Below are 22176 nucleotides of genomic sequence, written 5' to 3'. Positions count from 1 at the left end.
AAAGCAATCTCCCCTGCTCTCCTGGAGCTCAAGACCCTAGTCCCTGTCCACTGCTGGAGGGGAAGAGTGTTAATCGGGGTCAAGACCAGGGAGGCTCTGAGCTTCAGTATGCGGAGTCCTGACTTTCCTCTAGAGAGTGAAAAGCTTGAAAGTTCTGGCTTCCAGCATTCAGCCCTTTTTGGAGTATCTACTTCGAAAATATCTACCACTTGGCTATTTATCCGTCAGGTGAAAGAAACCCACCGTCATGTAGCTTTTTGGCTTCCCGCTGCAAGGCCATTCCGGAGGCGTAGGCTTCAATACAGCCGTGGCTTCCACAGGAGCAGTCAGGCCCGTCCAGGGACACCACGATGTGGCCCAGCTCTGCGGCGCAGAAGGAGCTGCCGTGGATCAGTTCATGCTGATGGATGATGCCCCCGCCAATCCCTGCGGTGAGAGACGCCAGTCACTGACGCGGCTCTGCGCCCGACACAGAAAGCTGAGCCCTGCCTCCTGTCTACCAGGCTTCAGGATGTATCTGAAGGTCCTGTGTGGCGCCTGCTTCCTGAAACAGCTAAAACTTCACCAGGCACCAAAACGCCACCTGGAATCCTTTTGGATGGAAATGTTTAGCTGATCCTCTGACGCCCTGTGTTGCATCTGCTTGGAGTCACTGTGATTTCAACTTGGTTCTCACCCAGGTCCTCTCTAGCACTCAAGGGAGAGCCTAGCAGCCCCGGAAGCACACTGCTCACAGGCAGGCTTCCGAGGTAGCTCTGATGATGCGCCTTCTCATGGTTCTCCTGCTGCTCCACTCTCCCCACCACCTCATTCCTGTGTCTCAGAGTCACCTCCAAAATAAAACACCCACACCAAACTCCTGCCTCAGGCTCTGCCTTGGGGGAAATCTGAGATAAGATAAGCTTTTTAAAAGGTTTCATACACCACCTGCTTTTTTTTTTTTTTAAACACCTGCTTTCTTAAACAAAATAGTAAATAGTTTTGGCTCTTCTTAATGCCACCTTGTCTAAAAATGTATGATTCAACAATTATGAATATCAGTGAATTTTTTTGGTCATGGAGCTGAGGAGTTAGAAAGGGCCTTCTGCCTGAATGGGTGCTGCATTTTAGAGCTGCCCTCTCTTACTTTCTGTGGCGCCTACTCCTCAAGCCGCACTCCTCTCTGCAGGGTATCACTGGAGAAAAATGGCAACCCACTCCAGTGTTCTCTCCGGGAGAATCCCAGGGACAGAGGAGCCTGGCGGGCCATGGTCCATCGGGTCGCAGAGTCGGACAGGACTGCAGCGACTAGGCACGCACTCCTCTGAACTGGGGAGTGACATCCGAGCTGTCAGCACCGCGTCTGGGACCAAGGGCACGACCGCGTGGGGAGGGGCTCTGACGTGGAGGTGAACAGCACACAGGGTTTGCAGTGAGGAACGCGGAGACTGAGGGTCGCCTCCAACACTGACTGGCTGAATCCGTTTCCTCGTTTGAAAAACGAATTGGAACATCAGCAGAAGTGACCAAGGAGGAACTCCAAAAGTCCACCCCTCCACTAAAGCAATGATAAACTAGTAAAAACTGTCAGAATCAACTCTTTTTGGAACTCTGGAAACTAACCAAACATTTACAGCAAACAGGGGAATTGAGAGAAAACAGCTGAGTCTTAGGGATTTCTGGCATCTCCTGGTCCCATCACCCCCACCCTTCACCTCCCAGCTTGGCAACGGCCATGAGTTACAGCCTGCATTCCCAGTACGGACGGCAACACTGGAGACCTGCTTGGTGGCTCCCGGAGGACGAGCTCAAAGGGCTGGTCTCTATCTCACCCTCCTCAGAACTCTCCCAGGGCTGAGGGCCTACCCAGGGGGCACTTGTCAAAGACATTTAAAGGCAAGATAGACTTATTAGTTTCTACTGCTTAGGGCAATGGATGATAGTTGTGACAAACCAAAGAGAGTGGGAAGAAAAGCTGGGGAACCAGCAGTGAGAAGCTCTGGGGAATAAGGGCTTTGAAGAGCTCTGACGATTCCTGGCAATTTAGAAGGTCACATTCATGCCCAGGGCCGGGCACATGCCCAGAAAAGCCCTGGGCATCCTCAGCTCTCACCTACAGGCTTACTCAAGCAGGGAGGGAAGGTGAAGACTGCCTGAGTGGTGAAGGTGCCCAGCACACACCCAAGATCCGAAGCGGCCGTCTCTACCCCTCTTACCTGTGCCTGTGATGAGCGTCACAAAGTTTTCAAGGCCTTTTCCTTGGCCAAACTTCCTTTCTGCCAGGGCAGCACAGTTGCCATCATTGTCTACCCACACAGGGAGATGCAAAGTGTCAGACAGGGGGCTTCTGAGGTCCACAGAGTTCCATTCGTGAATCAGTTTGGTTGAATGCAGCACAATTCCTTCCCGAGGGTTTACACGGCCACCTGTGGAAATGCCTGAGCTCCCCAACAAACACAAGGAAAATAATTCTGTTGAGCAATCTCAGAGACTATGCTGGCTTTCTGGGCTTAGAACACAAATTATTCACCCAAGATCTCCTAAAACAGACATTACCAAGGACTGCAAGGTAATGTAAGGCTAAACCTGTGCCCCCCCACAGACTGACAGTTCCATGATGCTTTTCACAATGTTTGCGGAGGGCCCACAGGCGGGACTGGAGCCGTCTACACACGCGACGGTGACCTGACGTTCCACGTCACGCATCAGAACTGAGCACACTTTGTATGTGGCAGTGAACATGCTTGGACATGTAATTCAGTCTCACCTACTCCCAAAATTCTGCAGTTCAGTTTTACAGCTTCTGCTGCGGCTTCTACACACATCTGTAGGATTAAATTAATCCTCTCTTCATACGTTTTAGGATTGAACTGAGTATACTTCTTAACTATTTCACCCTGAAAGAGAAAAACCAGATCTGTCTCACTGGTCTTAGCTGAGGAGTATACAGTGAATCTCTGACCTTTTTCATGATAAGTCAGACATTGCTTTAGCACAGTACTGCAGACTCAGATGACTGCTTGGGAAGAGAACCCTTGCTGGCTTGGGCCAGCCCTAGGTTACACCCAACTAGTTTCTAGGAAGCCACTGAAGCAATGACAGCTCCACAGCCAGCCAGGTGGGCCCTCTCTTCTGGCTAATCTGAATCTTCACTAAAAGATCATATTTTACTCTTTCAGGCTGATAAAATTCCCTGTTTAAATACTGAAGCAACTCAATAAAAATGCTAAGTAAACATTAATCATCTCCTATAACTGAAGCCAATAATGGTATCGAACCATGATGTTTATTAAATTACTGTGCTTGGTGACACAGTCCCTCCTAACTATTCTTGTTTTTAAATTTTTTTTCTGTGCTCTTCCCACTTGTGTATTCTAAGTAAATTTCAGAAAATGTTGTTAAACTTTAAAAAACGTCACTGAAATGTTGACTAAAATTATGTTAAACTCAATTTGGAAACTCTTGGCATTTAAAAAATACTCAGCACTCCCATCCAGGAGATTTTTCAAGGCTTTCTATTTTATAGTTTTTAGATGTTCTTTATATAGGTCACATAGTTTTCTGGTTTAGATTTTTCTTAGAAGTTATGTTGTTCTAAATATGTCTCTTTTTCCATTCTTCTGTTACGAATGACTTTTTTAAAAAATGCATTTATTTCTGGCTGTGCTGGGTCTTCACTGCTGTGTGGGCTCCTCTCTAGCTGCGGTGCGTGGGCCTCTCTCTGCGGTGGCTTGTTGCAGAACGCGGGCTCTAGAGAACCATAGGGCTCCGGCGGCCGCAGCGCCCGGGCCCCAGAGCGCTGCGGGGCTCCGGTGGCCGCAGCGCCCGGGCTCAAAGCACAGTCTCAGTAGTTGTGCTGCACAGGCGTAGCTGCTCTGGCATGTGGGATCTTCCCGGATCAGGGATCAAACCCATGTCTCCTGCACTGGCAGGCAGATTCTTATCCACTGAGCAACCAGAGAAGCTCATTAATGGCTTTTTATCCATTTCCAAGGGTTAAAACTGTCACTAATGATTGTCACTAAAAATAAACCTCCTTGTGCTTCTTGACCTTCACTGTGCATCAGAATCACCTGGAAAGCTTTGAACAAATATTGATGCCTGGTCCCTACCCCCAGAGACTGGCATCTAACTAGTCTGGTGTGGGGGCCAGGCATCCATACAATTTTTTAAAGCTTCCATGTAACACTAATAATGTGCAATCAGGGTTGATAAATACTCACCTACAGAAAAACTCAAATCTTTATCTGCAATTTCATATAAGTAAAAGTTACTGATACTTACATATTTATCATAATATCTAACGATTTTACTCAGTTGTGTTATTTTACAAGCTTGTTGGTTTATTCATATTATCTGCAAGTAACGTTTTTTTTATCCTGTGCACAACTGCCATTTTTGCTGTTCATTCCTTGCTTTACTCCCTTCCTAACTCTGAGAATTATGTTAAATAATGTTGCAGAAAATATCCTTTTCCACTTGATTTTAATAAGAGTATCTTTAGACCTGCCACTATTGAGGGTGTTGGTCATTGATATGGAATATATGTTAAGAACCCTGGAGAAGGAAATGGCAACCCACTCCAGTACTCCTGCCTGGAAAATCCCATGGATGGAGGAGGCTGGTGGGCTACAGTCCATGGGGTCGCAAAGAGTTGGACACTACTGAGCAACCTCACATCATCATCATCATCATATGTTAAGAAAATGTTTTTCTAGTAATATTTTTAAAATTAATTTATTTATTTAGTTTTTGGCTGCTCTGGGTCTTTGTTGCTGGGGCACTTGGGCTCAGCCGTTGTGGCGCACAGGCTTAGCCGCTCCTAAGGCATGTGGAACCTTCCTCGAGCAGGGACTGAACCCATGTCCCCTGCATTGACAGGCAGATTCTTGGAAGGAATCACCAAGGAAGTTCCCTATTAATACATTTATAGGGGATTCCCTGGCGGTTCAGTGATTAGGATTCCACACTTTTACTGCCAAGGTCCTGAGTTCAATTCCTAGTCAGGGAATGAGATCCCACAAGCCATGCAGTGTGGCCCAAAAGAAAAAAAAAATTTATAAAGGAGGCCCTTTGGCTTCACTAGATAAAATCATGTTTTGTTTCGCTTTTTTTAAATTGATCTAAACAACTTTGTGTTTAAAGTCCTTTATATTTCTCATGGACTCCTGAAACTTCATACACCTATAACATTTCAAAGATTTTTCTGGTAATTTTATTCTTCCTTGTTATATCATCGAAGATTATTTTCACACGGATGTTTTGGTGTTTTATAAAGGCTCTGTCAAAGTTATGGTGCTGGTTTGCTTAAGAGATTGAAGGTATGCTGAATTCAACTAAAATCATGATCCAGAGGAGAAGCAATTCCCCTCACCATCTGAAGATACCCTCCCCAGGGCAGAGAGAGTAGTCAACATGCTCCATGCTGTTACTGAGTGTAGCATTTCAGGTCCCCTGCATGGTAGATGCCCTCTCTGGTGTCTAATGGGTCTCCCATTGTCGACTCAAATCTACAAACTTGAATTCCTTGAGAATTTACCTCTTCAAAATGTTAGTGATTAGTAAAATAGTAAGACAAGCATTGTGATGGACCTTTAAGTCAATACTATTGGCAAATGATTACAAGCTCTTGTGTATGTTTATAGTCCTACCTTCCAACCATACTTTAAGAAAATCAACTACTCATGTGGGATATAAAGTTATAACCTTAGGAGTTATTTTACCTTCATGCTGACTATTGCAACTCGGAGGTTCGTCCCGCCAAGATCAACAGCCAAGGCACTTAGAGTTTCAAGAATATGGTCAATATCTTGAGAGATGTTATCCTTCACAGGAGGAAAACAAAATTTCTTTTGTAGTGGCTCTTGAAGATCAATAGATTTGAGAAACTTCAAAATCCTTGGAACAGCATTTCCATCCCCATATATCTTTGAACTGCAATGTCCAAAAAGTCAACTAAATTAAATGTTTCTCTTGCACATATTAAATTATATGGAAGACACAGTATTACTGGAATCTGAAACTTCAGGTAATTAATAGTTTGGGCTTTTTCCCTTTAAAATATAAAACAACACCTGGATCTCTTCAGCAACACTTACTTAAATACCTTCATATTATCAATGGAATATCTAAAACCACTGTTGACTGAAATACAACTATTTCCAGACTGAGATATCACTAACAAAAATGCCAATAAGATCAAAGGAAAATTATCTCTTTTAAACCAATATATCATAGTTTGGGATAGTTAAAAAAAGAAGTATTTTTTTGCTTTTTATCCTTACTTTTATGGGGAAAAAGTTATTTTCAGAAAAAAAGGTTCAAGTAAAGGAAAACGTCTTTAATTTGAAACAGAAAGGATAGTCTAAATTAAAATGCTGAAATGTACTATTTTTAAAGAAAATCAGTTACATTATTTTCTAATACTTACAGAAATTCAAAATAGGCTAAAGCAATATTTCCTGGTAGAAGTGCTACATTAATTAAGACAAATAAATTATTCTCCACTGGAACCCTTGGTAGAGTCACAGCGGTATTAACAAGCCCTATCTCACCAGCAGACAGGGACCCCTAAGAATGCAGAATGAGAATGCTGTTAGGATGACTAAACAGTTTGAAAATGGTGCCTAAGGCAGCTCCCCTTTTAAATCACTTTAAAAGTATACACTCACCAAGGGTACTGTTTACCAAACTGAAGGTGCAATGCTTGCAATATTTTGTCTTGGGTATCAGCATCCCGGACATGAAGGACATTCTCCCCTAGGTAAGTCCAGTGACGTCATGGTGATTCAGAAGTGGGAGAAACCAGAGAAGACAGAAATGAGCAGTGTGTCGTGCTCATAATTAGTCCTGAAACCCAGAAGGCTTCAAACAAGTCGTCTTCTATTAGAGAAATGAACTTTTCTACTTTATACCTTTGCAAGCACTCTCGGCAATATTTCCATATATCAGATACTTGAGGGCCATAGATTCCTTTATTCCCAAAGAGAATAAATCAAGCTTTGGTTTCATCATTGAAATAAATAAGGTAATTAATCCAGTATCCACTTGCCACTCACAAAGTCATCCAGCACATCCACTCTCTCCATCTGCCCTGACTTCCATCTACTCAGCCAGTTGCTGGATCAGCTGGTCAGGCTAGGGCATCAGTCAGTTGGCCAGTCAGCTGTTAATACAGGCACATTCTCTCCATACATTTTCTCACCAATTTGAGGGAGTAAATACAGTGACAATGACATGTTTTTCAGTGGACTTGGCTATGAAGAAGAGAAGAGCAGAAGGGTAGTGGCTAGGGAGAGGTGTGGGGTCAGGGAAGGGGTTGTTTTGTAGTTTTAAGATACCAGAGGCCTAGGCATGTTTAAATGCTAAGGAAGCTAAAGATACATGGAAGAGAAAGGATGACTGATAGTCCTTGAGAAGGCAGGAGGGCGGGGATTTAGAACACAGAAGGCTGAGCAGTGGACAGGCAGGGGTGACCCCACACCCCACACCCTCCAATGTAAAGCAGGGAAGAAGGAAAGGATGGAGAGCATGTGTTTGTGTGAGTGTGGTGGCAGAAAGGACACACTGCTTTTGCTAGATGACCCTGGTGCCAAATCCAGGGTTCAATTCTCTGTTCACGTCTTGTTTGAGCTCTCGGCATCATTCAACGTCATCTCCTTGAAACCCTTTCTTTTCTGGGCTTTAATGATATTACACTCCTGATCTTCTGGCAGCTCCTCTTCAGTCTTTCCTCCTGGCTCTTCCCTCCTCATCAGAAAGACTCCAGAGGTTGGTCCTGGGCTCCATTCTCTTCCCTATTTGCATGTTCCCCCCTGGGTAATCTCATTTCATCCCTTGGTTTTAAATGTCAGTACCATTCCTGGCAGAGTGTGCCATTATCCTCAATTTCCTTTGTACCAGTAGCAGAATTTTTAGTTTGGCATCTGATCACCCAGCTAAAGATTATACGTATTTTTCAGCTTCCCTTGGATGTGGCCAGGTGACAACACTCTATAGGATGTAAGAAGAAATACTTGCAACTTCCAAGTTGTGCTTTTAGAGGGAAGGGTATCTTCCCCTCTCCTCCTTTCCCAATGGCTAAAATGTGCCAAAGTGTCAAGTGACAGCAAGAGCTGGAGCAACCATCAAGAAGACAGACAGAAAAAAAAAAAAAGATAGATGGAAGCTAAGTCTCCGATGACTTACCAGTGAGAAACAAAGAAAATCTTTTTGAGGCACTACTTTCTTGTGTCTGTTACAGCAGCTGAACCGATATCCTAACACCACCCATTTGCCAATCACTCTCAAAGTTCTATCTTCAACTTCAGCTTTTCCTGGAACAATATAGCTGCTAGCCTGCCATCTCCACTCCCATATCTAAAAGGCATTTCAGACTTAACATGGCCATCAGAGAACTCTTGGGCTTGCCTGGTGGTTTAGCTGGTAAAGAATCCGCCTGTAATGCAGGAGACCCTGGTTCAATTCCTGGGTCGGGGAGTTCCTCTGGAGAAGGAATAGGCTACCCACTCCAGTATTCTTGGGCTTCCCTGGCGGCTCAGACAGTAAAGAATCCGCCTGCAGCGCAAGAGAGCTGGGCTGGGAAGATCCCCTGGAGGAGGGCATGGCAACCCACTCCAGTATTCTTGGAGAATCCCCATGGACAGAGGAGGGCTACAGGCCATGGGGTCGCAGAGAGTCAGGCACAACTAAGCGCAGCGCAGAGAAGTCTTAATCCTACCTGCTCCCAAACTGCTCCTTCTTCAGGGTCCTCCGTATCAGGAAAGAGAACCCCCACTGCTCAAACCAAAAGTGTAAGGGTATTGTTGATTCCCTTCATTTTACTGGGCCCAGGGAGATGAAAGGCTAGCATTCATATACTTAAACATTTAAACACATTCTTAAACACAACTATCAAAGACCATAATTAACTAAGAAACTTTTAGCTCTGCTATTACAAAGACAATAAAAATACAAGTAGAGCCCTAAAAACTTTGGTAATATGTGTACTATCTACAGGTTTCAGGCTACAGTTGGTCATTAACCTCATTTACTCATTTATTCATAAACATGTATGGCAGCACTGATACATGCATACCTGTAATAATGCAAACACACGTAGTAAGCCTAGTCAGCTGAAAGATAAAGGTAAATACCTGTTTCTCTGCCAATCTGACGTGTTCCTAAGTTGATGACAGGTGTTCCAAAAGCGCCAACCTCGCGCACCCCGCAGCTGCTGTTCCCAATCATGCAACCAGCGTGGGCAACCAGCTGTATAAACTGGTCAAACGGGACGTGCTTAACGGCCCGGAAGTTGGGGTGGTGCTCAATGCCCTTCTTCCGCATCACTCGGACCATCTCTTTGCTCCCTGTGAAAAGAGCCAACTGTTAAATGGTGTACGAGATAAACGAAAAATGTTCACAAGAAATAACAATAATGGCTATTCTACTGTGGTCAGTGGGATCACTACTTTCCTAGAGACACTCAGCTTCTAAAGTTTATATCTGTTGGCTACTGCATTTTCTCATGGATGGAAACTGGAGGGGAGAAACTAAACATGAAAATACAGAGTGGAGATTTACAAGTATTTCTTTCCTATTAAGTTTCTACTAGACTTGACAATAATATCACAAACTCTTCAATCTACTGAAAAATTGGTGATCCTTTGAAAATCAGAATACATTTCAGAATAGAATGGCCTTCAATGATAAGATGAGCAGGACAAGAATGTCAGTCAAAAGAAGACATGATAGAAACAAAAAACTGGAAAGGTAGGTGGCATACTTTCAAGTTCAATTACCTGCATCAATATTTGGAAACAGAACTAGGGTCCGCTTGTTAAATGAGATAAGTGCATCCAATGTTAATTCAAACATTTTTATGGAATGCTTAATGTCAGTGGTCACAGGGTGCTGGAGAGCAACAATGTAATCTTTAGGTTTTACATCATCACCTGTTTAAAGAAAATCAAATCACATGGCTTCATTAATTAAGAATCTTACAGGAGGAAGGAGCAAATTCTGAAAAGCAAGACCCCGAAGTCTATGCTTTTAAAAATTCTAAGGAAAAAACAGTTTGTCACAATCTAAGCAGGGCATGTAAATTAGGACCTAACAATAAGAACTTTTAGCAACAAGTCCAAGGATTCTTCAGCAAACTTTTAACATTTTACAAAGGTGCTTGCTACCACAAACAAAATATAAAACTTTAAATAGCAGACACTAGACTTCATTGTTTTAAAATCCAAAATATTTCAAAGTGTTAGAAAAATGCGACTCTTTCCAGTTTTTAACTGGTGTTTCTAATGACTTATCGTCAATGAGTAATAATGTGTTGCAAATCAGAGGGTTCAGAGACTGGTTGAGCATTAAATAAATTTCATATAATGCACAGGAGCTTCCCCACTCTCACTTACCAGATTCAATAGAATGCCAGTGTTTCTAACTCTGTTCAAAAGACCAGAAAGGCTTAACTCATCCCCAGGGCTCTCAAGGACAGTTCCTCAGCAAAAATGTAAAGTGTAAAAATCTGGATGAAGAGTGCTATGTCAAATAACAAACCATTTTGCAACAGCGCCTATGTTATCCCATAGAACTGGAAATTAGTTCTACTTGCTAATTTTTAAAAATTATTTATGTTTGCTGCGCTGGGCAGCGACTGCTGTTGCTTCACGCAGGCTTCCTCTAGTTGCAGTGGGCGGCGGCTCCTCTTCGTTGTGGTGTTCGGATTTCTCCTGCTGCGGAACACGGGCTCTGGGGCGCTCGGCTCTCAGTAACTGCAGCTCCCGGGCCGTGAGCTCGGGCTCAGTAGCTATGGTGTAGAGGCTGAGCTGCTCCATGGCACGTGGGATCTTCCCAGACCTGGGATCAAACCTGTCTCTCCTGCATTGGCAGGCCGATTCTTTACCATTGAGCCACCAAGGAAGCTCCTACTCACTAAGTTTTAATGAACGAATAAATTTCTTTGTGATACTAATTTTAATGAACAACTTTATCATGAACTATGTTTATCATTAATCCAAATTCAACCAGTAGCAGTTATTTTTTATGATGTAATAGTAAGAGAGATGTTACTAAGAATCTTCAGTATTATTCAAAAGACCACAGGCTCCAAAATTTTATTTAAAAAAATTATTGGACTCATCATGTTCTAAACTGCGGGTGGCGTGGGGATATCATCGTTACATTTTGGTACAAAGCAGAAAAAAGGCCTAAAGGCCTAAAAGACTCTATCAGAAACAAAGATGCCGTCAACACAAACTCAGGCAATCTATTAGATATAGAGCAAGGCCATTAGAAAGAAACTAGTTCAAAGAGAATTAAAAACTTGGGGAGAAGGAAACCAACAAAAGAGGTGTCTGCTGTAACAGATATGGAAACGTGTATGCTGCAGTCTGGCCACAGGTACAAGTTAGTCTCACTATGATGTGTTACTTCTACAATGAGAATCAGCTCATCTGTGAGTGGTAAACAGAGGAATGCAGTAGCTGAGTTATTCATTCATGATTCCCCAAGACTGATTGCTAAGAACCGTAAAGCAAATGTAGACAAGCTGTGGTGAAATAGTGTATTTGTCACCAGGCCCCTCACCCCACGCTCTTTCTTGGAGTTCAGTCTGCCCATGTACTCTGTCTTGAGAACACTTATTGGGCAAGTCTCTTTGATCTTTGTGCCTTTCTTTTTTGGTGGCAATTGTTCTTTGAGAATGGGGATAAACAGAGCTTTTGTGGTCCCACGCAGAGGATCATTCTACACAACTTACTGCTAAGGGGCAAGTGGAAGGTGAAGAGGAAGAAAAATTCCAACAGTTTACCCCATGAGCGCTTTCCACACCTCATTTATCTTCTACTTTAAGTGTGATTGAGAAATATTTGTAGTATACAGAAAATAACCCTATAACGCAGAATGCAGCAGGACTGCACTTTGTAACTTAATGCTTTATATGGAGCCATTTAAGCAGTTTCTTCATTAAAAAGGGAAAACAGAAGAGCAAAAATTAGACATCTTAAAAAAAAAAAAGAAAAAGAAAACACAGGACAATGGGCTGGAGCTACCCATCCCTAGTAATAACATAGTCTGTGCAAATCCCACACTAGTTCCTCAATGTGATGTATGACTTTGACATTATCTGCCTTTGTCTCCAGAACTCAGCAGCTTCAGTCCTTCCACACATTTAAAGCATTTATTTAAAGCCTTTCCATTATGGTACCATTATTTGGTTTTGTGTCAAAAGTTCTATATTTACTATGGTATTTCTTTCATTATTAGAAATGTTAACATGTCTATTTAACTTTGCTAATATTTTTTATTAGGGCTGTTATTTATTAATATTCTGGTTACAAAGCTGTATGTTTGAGTGGCCTACCCAATGCTATTTTTCCTATAAGGAGAAGGATAACATCAGAAATTGTAGGTCTAGAAGCAGGTAAAAGCTTTGCAGAAGAAGTCTTATTTTCCCCCACTGGCTTAAAAAAAAAAATCCAGTTTTTACTATTTTGTCATTCTTCTTTTCACAGAGAAACTGCTTAAATGATTACGAATAGAATCTGAAGCCCCGCAAGTACAAATCTGTTGTATTCTGCTTTAAAAGGGTTATTTTTTATTCATTATAAGTTTTTCAGAAGACATACAAAGCTAACAGTATAACCAGAACAGAGTGCAGGAATGCTCACTTAGAAGCATGAAGGAAGGGGAGACTGAGAGACGGAAGTCTGCTTCATCAGCATTATCTCGGCAGGTTCCCTGACAGCACAGATCTGTCCAGGGGTGAGAAACACACAGAATGGGCTAAACTATAGAGTAAAAAAAATTCAGTTTCTTTCCTGTTCTAATGTGATCTGGATTTAAAATCTTAAATTATACAACCACTAGATTAATTTACTATTCATTAACTTCATTATTCAACTGATCTACCTTTTCACAGAGAGTCCTAAATACCTAAACAGACAATTAGTTCTGATTTATCCTCAAGATAGTACTCTCATTATAAATTAACCAACTGACATTGTTTGCAAATCTTTTTTCTTTGCCTCTGATTAGCAAAAAGTAACTTCCAGGAATCTAGATTATTGATCTGAAGATAAATGAACAACCTTCCTTAAGGCTTATTTACAGGGCTAACAAACTCTAATTGTACAACTATGACTTCTGCTTTTTAACAATAATCATAATCCCTTATAAGTACTTATGGCTTACTCCTTTCAACATTATCTCATCTGAGTATTTTAACAAGTCCATAAGAAAGGCATTAAATTAATTTTTTCATTGTGCTAAAAAAACAAAGGAAAAAAGATACCCATAATTCTACTAACCAGAAGTAAATATTATAAATGATTTGATGTACATACTTATCAACTTTTCTATTATGCTATTGTTTTTTATAAAAACAGCATCACATTATACAATTTGTAGCTTCCTTTTTTTCCCTTTTTGATATGTCAGGATCTGTCCCTGTAACTAAATATTCACCTGTAACGTTGTATTTAATGGATGAAAAGCATTCTGTTATATAAAAATAGCATAGATTTAAAAAATTCAGTCCATTAAGCCTACCTTTAGAAAAGATGAGTCTCAGAGAGGTAAAGTCATACCACAGGGCAAGATTTAGGAACTAAAATTTTAGCCTTCCGACTGCTAATGGTACCTTCTATACACAACAGTTACCAAAAGGACTGAAACATAACCAAACTTCGGGACAAAAGCAACTATTAGACTGAATAAAGTCTGACACATACCTAACCACATCCGAATGATGCTCATGTAGTCCTTGTTCTTGGCGGAGAGCAGCTTGTCATAGGAAGGGCAGCCTGCCAGCAGGATGCGGTCGTGGTCCTCACACATGGATATCAGGTGCTGCTCCGCGCTTCGGGTGCAGCACACGTGATAATGAGCCAGCTTCGTGATGGCGTGTCTGATGGAGTCGTCAATGGTCCCGCTGACCTCCCCCCCTTCAATGTGAAGGATCCGGATATTCATCAAGGCAGCAGAGGTAGCCAGAGCCAGGGCATCAAACCTGTCTCCATGAACAATCATGATGTCAGGCTTCAGGCGATTAAGGACATCTGGTAGCTTCACAAGGGCCAGGCCTACTGACTCCACCATGGCTGCCTCATCTTCCCCTCTGACAATCGTGTGTAACCTGGTGTTAATGTCAAAGTCATCTTGTTCAATCATGCGATACGTGTTTCTAAAGCAGGGAGAAATAAAAATGTGAGAGCATGTTCTTAAATATAGGGCTATAAAAACATCAACATTAACTCTGAAGGGAGAAATATTTCACAAAATTTCCCTGTTAAAATAAACTGAAGTATAACTTACACACAAAAATTAAAAGCATAGGCTATAAATATACAGATCACTCGATTACTTTTTCTACACAAACACCCCTGTAGTCACCACCTAGATCAACACCTCCCACACCTTGCAGGTCTCACCTGTGCACCTGGAGGGAGAACTTTGGAGGGAGAATTTTTTATTAGGAAAAAAGACACTAAATTTTACAGTGATCACAACTTTTTCTTTCCTGTTAAAAAATATTATATGCCAACAAAGGTCTGTCTAGTCAAAGCTATGGTTTTTCCAGTAGTCATGTGTGGATGTGAGAGTTGGACTGTAAAGAAAGCTGAGCACCCAAGAATCGATGCTTTTGAACTGTGGTGTTGGAGAAGACTCTTGAGAGTCCCTTGGACCGCAAGGAGATCCAACCAGTCCATCCTAAAGGAAATCAGTCCTGAATATTCATTGGAGCTGAAGCTCCAATACTCTGGCCATCTGATTCGAAGAACAGACTCATTAGAAAAGACCCTGATGCTGGGAAAGATTGGGGGCAGGAGGAGAAGGGGACGACAGAGGATGAGATGGTTGGATGGCGTCACTGACTCAACGGACATGAGTAAACTCATAAGTCTACTTATGTAGACTTATGAGTTTACTCGTAAGACAGGAGTTTACTCATTTGAGTAAACTCCAGGAATTGGCGATGGACAGGGAGGACTGGCGTGCTGCAGTCCATGGTGTTGCAGTCGGACATGACTGAGCAACTGAACTGAACTGAAAAATATATATAATATTTTTAAAAGAAATCATGGCACTTAACAGGAAAAATGTTACTTATAAAGGCTCCTAAAAAAGCAGTATGGGACCGGGATACCCGATATGGCACTATATTATAAATTCCTGAATGATGGGAATCATCCCCTGAATTCTCTTCGTACGGTACCGGTCATGCAGTGTAATTCTGACTGGGGTGAAAACGTGGCTTAAATTGTCTGTAAAATGCAGTTTCAGGTCTGTCTCATGCTTCAACAGCAATAGCAGTCCTCAATGCTTTAAAGTTTCCTGTTTGTTATGACTAAATTTTAAAAGATCTGACTTTTTTTCTGGAAATATATAAAACATTACTTAAAAATTAGAAAAATACAGAAAATCATCATGCATAAACCTACCACTAAGCACCATCACTATTACCATGATTTCTTTTTTTTTTTGCCATACCATGCGGCGTGTGGGATCTTGGTTCCCTGACCAGGAATCCAACCTGCACCCCCTACATGGGAACATGGAGTCTTAACCACCGCACCACCAGGGAAGTCCCTCTTTCTAACCACTTTATACATCATTTTTTCCCGTAATATTTTAACATGATTGAGAATACATCACAGTACAATTTTGTAATCTATTTAACCCATTTAACACTATGATATTTTCTCAGATTATGAAGGATTTTTTACATACATCATATAAATGTCTTAGCAGTCATTTTATAGATTTCTTTGGATTTTCCTACAAAAGCTATGACATTGTAAATAAAGAAAATCCTCTGAGAATTCCCATAGGAATTTAATGGGATCTTAAATGTTTGATAGGATTCAAAAGTGAAGGTATCTCTAGGGTTTGGTAATGAACCAAATTTCTTTAATATAGAGCTATTGAGATTTTCTATCTTTTCTGTAGAAAAAAATACTGTAAGCTATATTTTTCAAAAGTGTGTCCATTTCATCTAAATTGATTGTCAATTTACTGGCCTAATAGCCTCCTTTTATTCTTTTAATGGCTGAGATCAGTAGTGATATCCTCTTTGTTATCCTATGTTGGTAATTTCTGTTACCCCTTCCTTGTTCTGCAGAAGCTTGTTGATTTTATTATTTTAAACAAATAACTTTTAGCTCAATTAACTTTCTTTATTGTTTAATCTATTTTTACATTTCATTGATTTTGACTCTATTGGTCCTTGATCCTCCCTTCTACTTACTTTGGGCTTCATTTTCTTTCTTGTTTATTAAAGTGGAAATGGATCCTTGACTCTAACCTCTTTTTTCACATAAGTATTAATATTTAAAATGATAAATTTCCCCACAAGCCCTGATTAACCTATAACCACAAATTTTGAGACACTGTAATATTTATTTAGGTCAAAATACTTTCTAATTTCCCTTAGGATTTCTTGTTTGGCCCCTGAGCTTAAAACTCAACAATAAACAACCCAATTTAAAAATGGGTTAAACCAAAGATGATATAAAGATGGCAAATAAGCATACGAAAAGATGCTCCACATCACGTGTCATCAAGGAAATGCAAATTAAAAAGAGATACTATTAGAATGGACAAAAGCCAGAGCACTGACAACACTAAATTCTGGCAATGATATGGAGCAACAGGAGTTCTCACTTATCGTTGGGGGAATACAGAATGATACAGCCATTTTGGAAGATAGTTTGTCAGTTTCTTGCAAAACTAAACATACTTTTTTACAAGGAGCAATCATGCTCCTTGATCTACCTAAAGGAGCTAAAAACTTACACTACACAAAAATCTACAAAAATCTGCTTTATTCATAATCCCCAATACTTGGAAGCAATCAAAATATCCTTCAGTAAGAGAATGCAGAAATAAACTATCATACATCCACACAATGCAATATTATTCAGCACTGAAAAGAAATGACTATCAAGCTAAGAAAATACATAAAGGAAATTCAAAAGTATATTACTAAATGAAAGAAGAGGCTACATAATATAGGATATTCCAACAATATGACATTCTGGAAAAGGCAGAAAAATCTATGGAAATGGTAAAAAGATCAGTGACCACCAGGAAATGGGTTAGGGGGAGAGGAAGGGATGAATGGGTAGAGGAGAAGATTTGGGAGACAGTGAACAGTGAAATGAGCGCCGAAGAATTGATGCTTTTGAACTGTGGTGCTAGAGAAGACTCTTGAGAGTCCCTTGGACTACACGGAGATCCAACCAGTCCATCCTAAAGGAAATCAGTCCTGAATATTCACTGGAAGGATGGATGCTGAAGCTGAAACTCCAATACTCTGGCCATCTGATGCGAAGAGCTGACTCATTTGAAACGACCCTGACGCTGGGAAAGATTGAAGGCGGGAGGAGAAGGGGACGACAGAGGATGAGATGGTTGGATGGCATCACCGACTCAATGGACGTGAGTTTGAGTAAACTCTGGGAGCTGGTGATGGACAAGGAGGCCTGGCGTGCTGCAGTCCATGGGGTCACAAAGATTGGACACGACTGACTGACTGAACGAAACAGTGAAATGACTCTGTGATACTATAACGGTAGATAGATGTCAATATACATTTGTCCAAACCCATAGAACTTACACCACCAAGTTGAAACCAATTAAACTATGACTTTGAGTGACAATGAGGTGTCAGTGGAGGTGCACTGTTTGAACAATATGTACCAATGAGGTATGGTAGGGGATGCCGATAGTGGGGGATGTTAGGCATGTACAGAGGAAGAGAGGTATATGGGTAACTTCTGTACCTTCTGCTCAGTTTTGCTGCAGGACTTAACACTATTCTAAAATCTATTTTTTAAAGGCATTCTTTCTTTTACATATTCGCATGTATTTTACCATTTGTAGTTACTCCTTCCTGTAGATGTAAGTTCCCAACAGGTATCATTTCTCTTCAGTTTCAAGAATCTGCCTTAGCATTTTTAGCAGCACATACCTGCTGGTGATAATTTGCTTAGCTTTTCTTTGAAAATATCTTTACTTCAACTTTATTTTTAAAAGGTACTTTCACTGGATAAAAAAATTCTGGGTTAGCAGAGGTTTTTTTCCCCTTTTCTGAGCACATTAAAGATGTTCCATTGTCTTCTGGCCTCCACTGTCAGTGAGTTAATTATTCTTATCATTAGTTCCCCTGTAAGAAATGCAATTTTTGGTCTTGTTGCTTTCAAGATTTTCTTGTCTTCAACAAATTGACTATGCTATGTGTACATGTAGTTTTCTTCTTTGTATTTATCTATTAAGGGTTGTTGACCTTTCTGTATATGTACATCAATGTTGGGTTTTTCTGGGTTTTTGTTTGTTTTTTTTTAACCAAATTTGGAAACCTCTGGCAGGTATGTCTTCTAAGATTGCAACACAGCTTTAATTCTGAGACTGTACTACCTACAGAATGTTCATGTCTAACCATCTGAATCAGTAACCATAATCAGAATCCCTTTGAAATAGAGCACAAAACTAGAAATCAATTACAAGGAAAAAAAGAGGGAAAAGATTTCATGGATATTAAATGACATGCTACTAAAATAAGGGGGTTGGGGGGTGGTAAGTGAGAAAATCAAAACAGAATTTAAAAATACCTTGAGACAAATGACAAGGAAAACACAACTATACAAAAACCTATGGGATGCAGCAAAAGTAGTTCTTAGAGGGAAGTTCATAGCAATACAGATATTCCTCAAAAAAATAAGAAAAATCTCAAATAAACAACCTAACCCACCACCTAAAATAATTAGAAAAAGAACAAACAAAACCTAAAGTCAGCAGAATGAAGGAAATAAAATATAAATTTATATCAGAGAGGAAATAAAATAGAGATTTAAAAAAACAATTGAAAAAAAAATCAGTAAAACCAAGAGCTGATTCTTTGAAAGGGCAAACAAAATTGACAAACCTTTAGCCAGGCTCACCAAAAAGAAAGACAGGAACTCAAATTTTTAAAAAATTAGAAATATAAAAGGAGAAATTTCAACTGCTACCACGAAATACAAAAACCCCTAAGAGAATACTATGGACAATTATATGCCAACAAATTTGACAACTCAAAAGAAATGGGCAACTTTCTAGAAACATACAAAACATGCAGCCCACCAAAACTGAATCAGAAGAAATAGGTAATTCAGGGAACTTCTGGGCAGCCCAGTGGTTTGGTGCTTTCTCTGCTGAGGGTCAGGGTTCAATCCCTCGTCGGGGAACTAAGATCCCATAAGCCCACGCTGTGTGGCCAAATTAATAAATGAAATGAAATTTGGCACAAATGAACCTATCTACAAAAACCAGACTCACAGACATCCAGTATAGACTTGTGGTTGCCAGGGTGATGAGGGAAGGGAGAGGGATGGACTGGGAGGGTGAGGTTAGTAAATGCAAACTATTACGTTTAGAATGGATAAACAAGATCCTACTGTATATATAGCACAGGGAACGATATCCAATTTCCTGGGATAAACCATAATGGAAACGAATACAAAAAAGAATGTATATGTACATGTAACTGAGTCACTTTGCTATATAGCAGACATTAGCACAACATTGTAATCAACTATACTTCAAAAAACAAAAAAACTTGTAATACCAATCTGAAAAAAAATGTGCTGGATAAATGAACCAATGAATTCTTAAGGAGTCTGTTATTCATTTGAATTTTTTTGCCCAATTCTTAAGAGTATAAAAATGATGTTTTAAAAAAATATCCAACTAGTTGAGGTAGAAAGGTAGCTAACTGCTTCTGTTGACTGAATGTCTTCTTTTTCTCCTGTGGTTTTTATTCATGTATTGTTTCTGGCTGGGCTGGGTCTGCGTTGCTGCGTGGGCTCTCCTCCGGCCGCAGTGCCCGGGCTTCGCTCACTGGCGGCCTCCGGCCATGGAGCACGGGCTCTGGGGCCCTTGGGCTTCAGCAGCTGCAGTTCCCTGGCTCTAAGCACAGGCTCAATCGTTGTGGCCCAAAAGCTTAGCTGCCCCATGGCACGTGGGATCTCCCCTGACCAGGGATCAAACCCACGTCTCCTGCACTGGCAGGTGAGTTCTTTACCACTGAGCCACCAGGGAAGCCCTAACGTCTTAAATAATAACAATCACATGGTTTAAAACTCAGGATACAAAAGGCTGTGCAGTGAAAAGGCTGCTTCTCACTTTTGTTTTCCAGTCATCCAATGCTTCTCCCCATAAGCAACCAATTTCCTGTGTAAGAATGCACTACAGACAAATATTTCCAGTAAGTACCAGTCTAGTTTCCATTTTAACCTCGCCTGGCAAACACTACCTTCCCCCTTAATTACTATGGCAGGCAGGTGAGAAACCTGCCACCATCTCTGTGAAAGCCTCTCCCCTACCAGTCTTCTGCCAAACTTCTCTCAAAGAAGTAAAAGAACACGCTTAGATCTCTACCTCAGGTTGTAACGGAAACTCCTCTTTTACTTTGTCCAGTTTCTGTTCAATAATGTAAGAACACTCAAGCGGGTTTTCTTAGATAGCCAAAACTCATTGCACATTTTAAAAACCTATGAACTTTTAAGCTATCCATAAGTTTCTGCTCTAGTCTTTAAAAGTGTTTTCTTATCGCAAATTGCCAAATTTGTTTTTGGAAGCAGTTTTTGTTTTTGCTGTTATTATCTTATTGTTAAAGGACAGTCTGAAAAAGACAATTTTACCTTAACACAAGCTTCTTTCATATTGTATTTTTTTTTACCTTCTTCAGAGGCTGCATTACTGTTCTCATGCCACAAGGGTGCACTAAAGCCACTTTATTATTAACACATATAACAATGAATGTTCATCTTTGGTACATACATTCTTTCTGCTCCCTCAAAGATTTCCCAAGTTTCATCTTTCATATTCAGACTGTGATCAATAACAAACCTAATGTCATCAAAATAAGGATCAATGGTAATGGTAATTCTACTTTATCTTATAGATTTGATTTTTAAAATCTTGTTCAGTACCTACTACTTTATACACAGTTTTTTCATGTACGATTAGCATTAGAACTCACAAAACAAATGTATAGAATCACATTATAGTCACACAATATACATTTATAAATGGCATTTCTGAATGTAGTAGCAAATAATAGTAGTAATAATGATAATGGCTATAATTTACCAAGCATCTAGTAGGCAGCATCCCTGTACAGACACTTTATGTCGCTATCTCCATTCTTCACAGTAACCTGCAATACAAGTTTCCACTCCGTTTTATAACTGAGGAACCTGAAGCTCACAAGTGCTAGGCAATGTCTCCAAGGCCACCTAAAAACTAAGTGGTAGAACTGGCATTTGAAGCTGGGCTCACATGGCCCCAGGACCCAAGTTCTCTGTGGTACACCATGTTGCAATGAAGAATATCATAAGAAAATGCTTTCATCTTACCCATAGTCATCTATCAGGTGAGAGCCAAGTACCACCACGTCAAGTTCAAAGAACTCAGGTTCCATTTTAATGCCAAACATGATGGGGGCAAGTTTAGAATAATCAGCACGGTTGCAAGTAGCAACACAAACCCGAAGCTTTCGGTTATTCTCTTTCTTCTCCATGACTTGTTTTCTTTTTGAGAGGTTCTGAAAGTAGAGTTCCTAAAGTTGCAAAAATAAAAAATTAATATCCTGTGACAAACCATAATGGAAGAGAATACAATATGTATGTATTACTGAGTCACTTTGCTGCACAACAGTAATTAACTATTGTTCAACTATATTTCAATAATAAGGCATTACAGAGACAAAAAATTTATTTATAATCAGAATGACAGATCCCAGATATAAACATAAGATTTTGCAGTCTTAAATCTTTAACCACCATTCAGTATAGGGATAAAGGGAGGGACTTTTAAGTCTGAACCATCCCTTCAGAAGAATACCCAATGGCAGCCCCCAAAGTATGTTTCATGACCAGAATTTATCATCCTAATGTAGACAAGTTGGGAAGAACGTTTAGATATTTTGAAAGACAAGTAGTCCCTGGCACTGCAGATGTGGATAGTTCTGCTATCCATCCAGACTCTGTTAAGTGCTCCGAGTCCAGATGATCCATCAACAAATGATGTAGCCGAGCAGCGGAAGGTCAACAAAGCCCAAGCCACAGAAACAGCTGAAGCATGGGCGAGGCTACATGCCACAGACAATACTTAAATCCATCAATCATCAAGTATGCATCGCTCCCCCTGTTCTGCCAAGACGTCTCCCTTCTG

At 40.6% G+C, this 22176-nt stretch overlaps 1 protein-coding gene across 5 annotated transcripts in view; it reads right to left on the bottom strand.

The window, feature by feature from the left end:
• The window catches only part of GNE (glucosamine (UDP-N-acetyl)-2-epimerase/N-acetylmannosamine kinase), a 51580-nt gene that overhangs the window by 6330 nt on the left and 23074 nt on the right, over positions 1-22176 (bottom strand). For 4 of the 5 annotated variants that reach the window (XM_043487247.1, XM_043487251.1, XM_043487249.1 and 1 more), the window contains exons 2-10: positions 21360-21562; positions 13692-14143; positions 9759-9911; positions 9114-9326; positions 6651-6738; positions 5703-5913; positions 2747-2876; positions 2196-2417; positions 244-426 (exon numbers count right to left, since the gene is read on the bottom strand). In XM_043487247.1, the coding sequence (XP_043343182.1) occupies positions 244-426; positions 2196-2417; positions 2747-2876; positions 5703-5913; positions 6651-6738; positions 9114-9326; positions 9759-9911; positions 13692-14143; positions 21360-21562 (1855 nt within the window). Of the gene's footprint in view, positions 1-243; positions 427-2195; positions 2418-2746; positions 2877-5702; positions 5914-6650; positions 6739-9113; positions 9327-9758; positions 9912-13691; positions 14144-21093; positions 21161-21359; positions 21563-22176 lie in introns of those variants that run through there. The other variant, XM_043487250.1, reaches the window with a different exon arrangement.

Source organism: Cervus canadensis, chromosome 14, assembly GCF_019320065.1.
Source record: "Cervus canadensis isolate Bull #8, Minnesota chromosome 14, ASM1932006v1, whole genome shotgun sequence".
NCBI lineage: Eukaryota > Metazoa > Chordata > Mammalia > Artiodactyla > Cervidae > Cervus > Cervus canadensis.
Note: the sequence above shows the minus strand (reverse complement) of the source record. Positions and strands in the feature narration are given on the sequence as shown.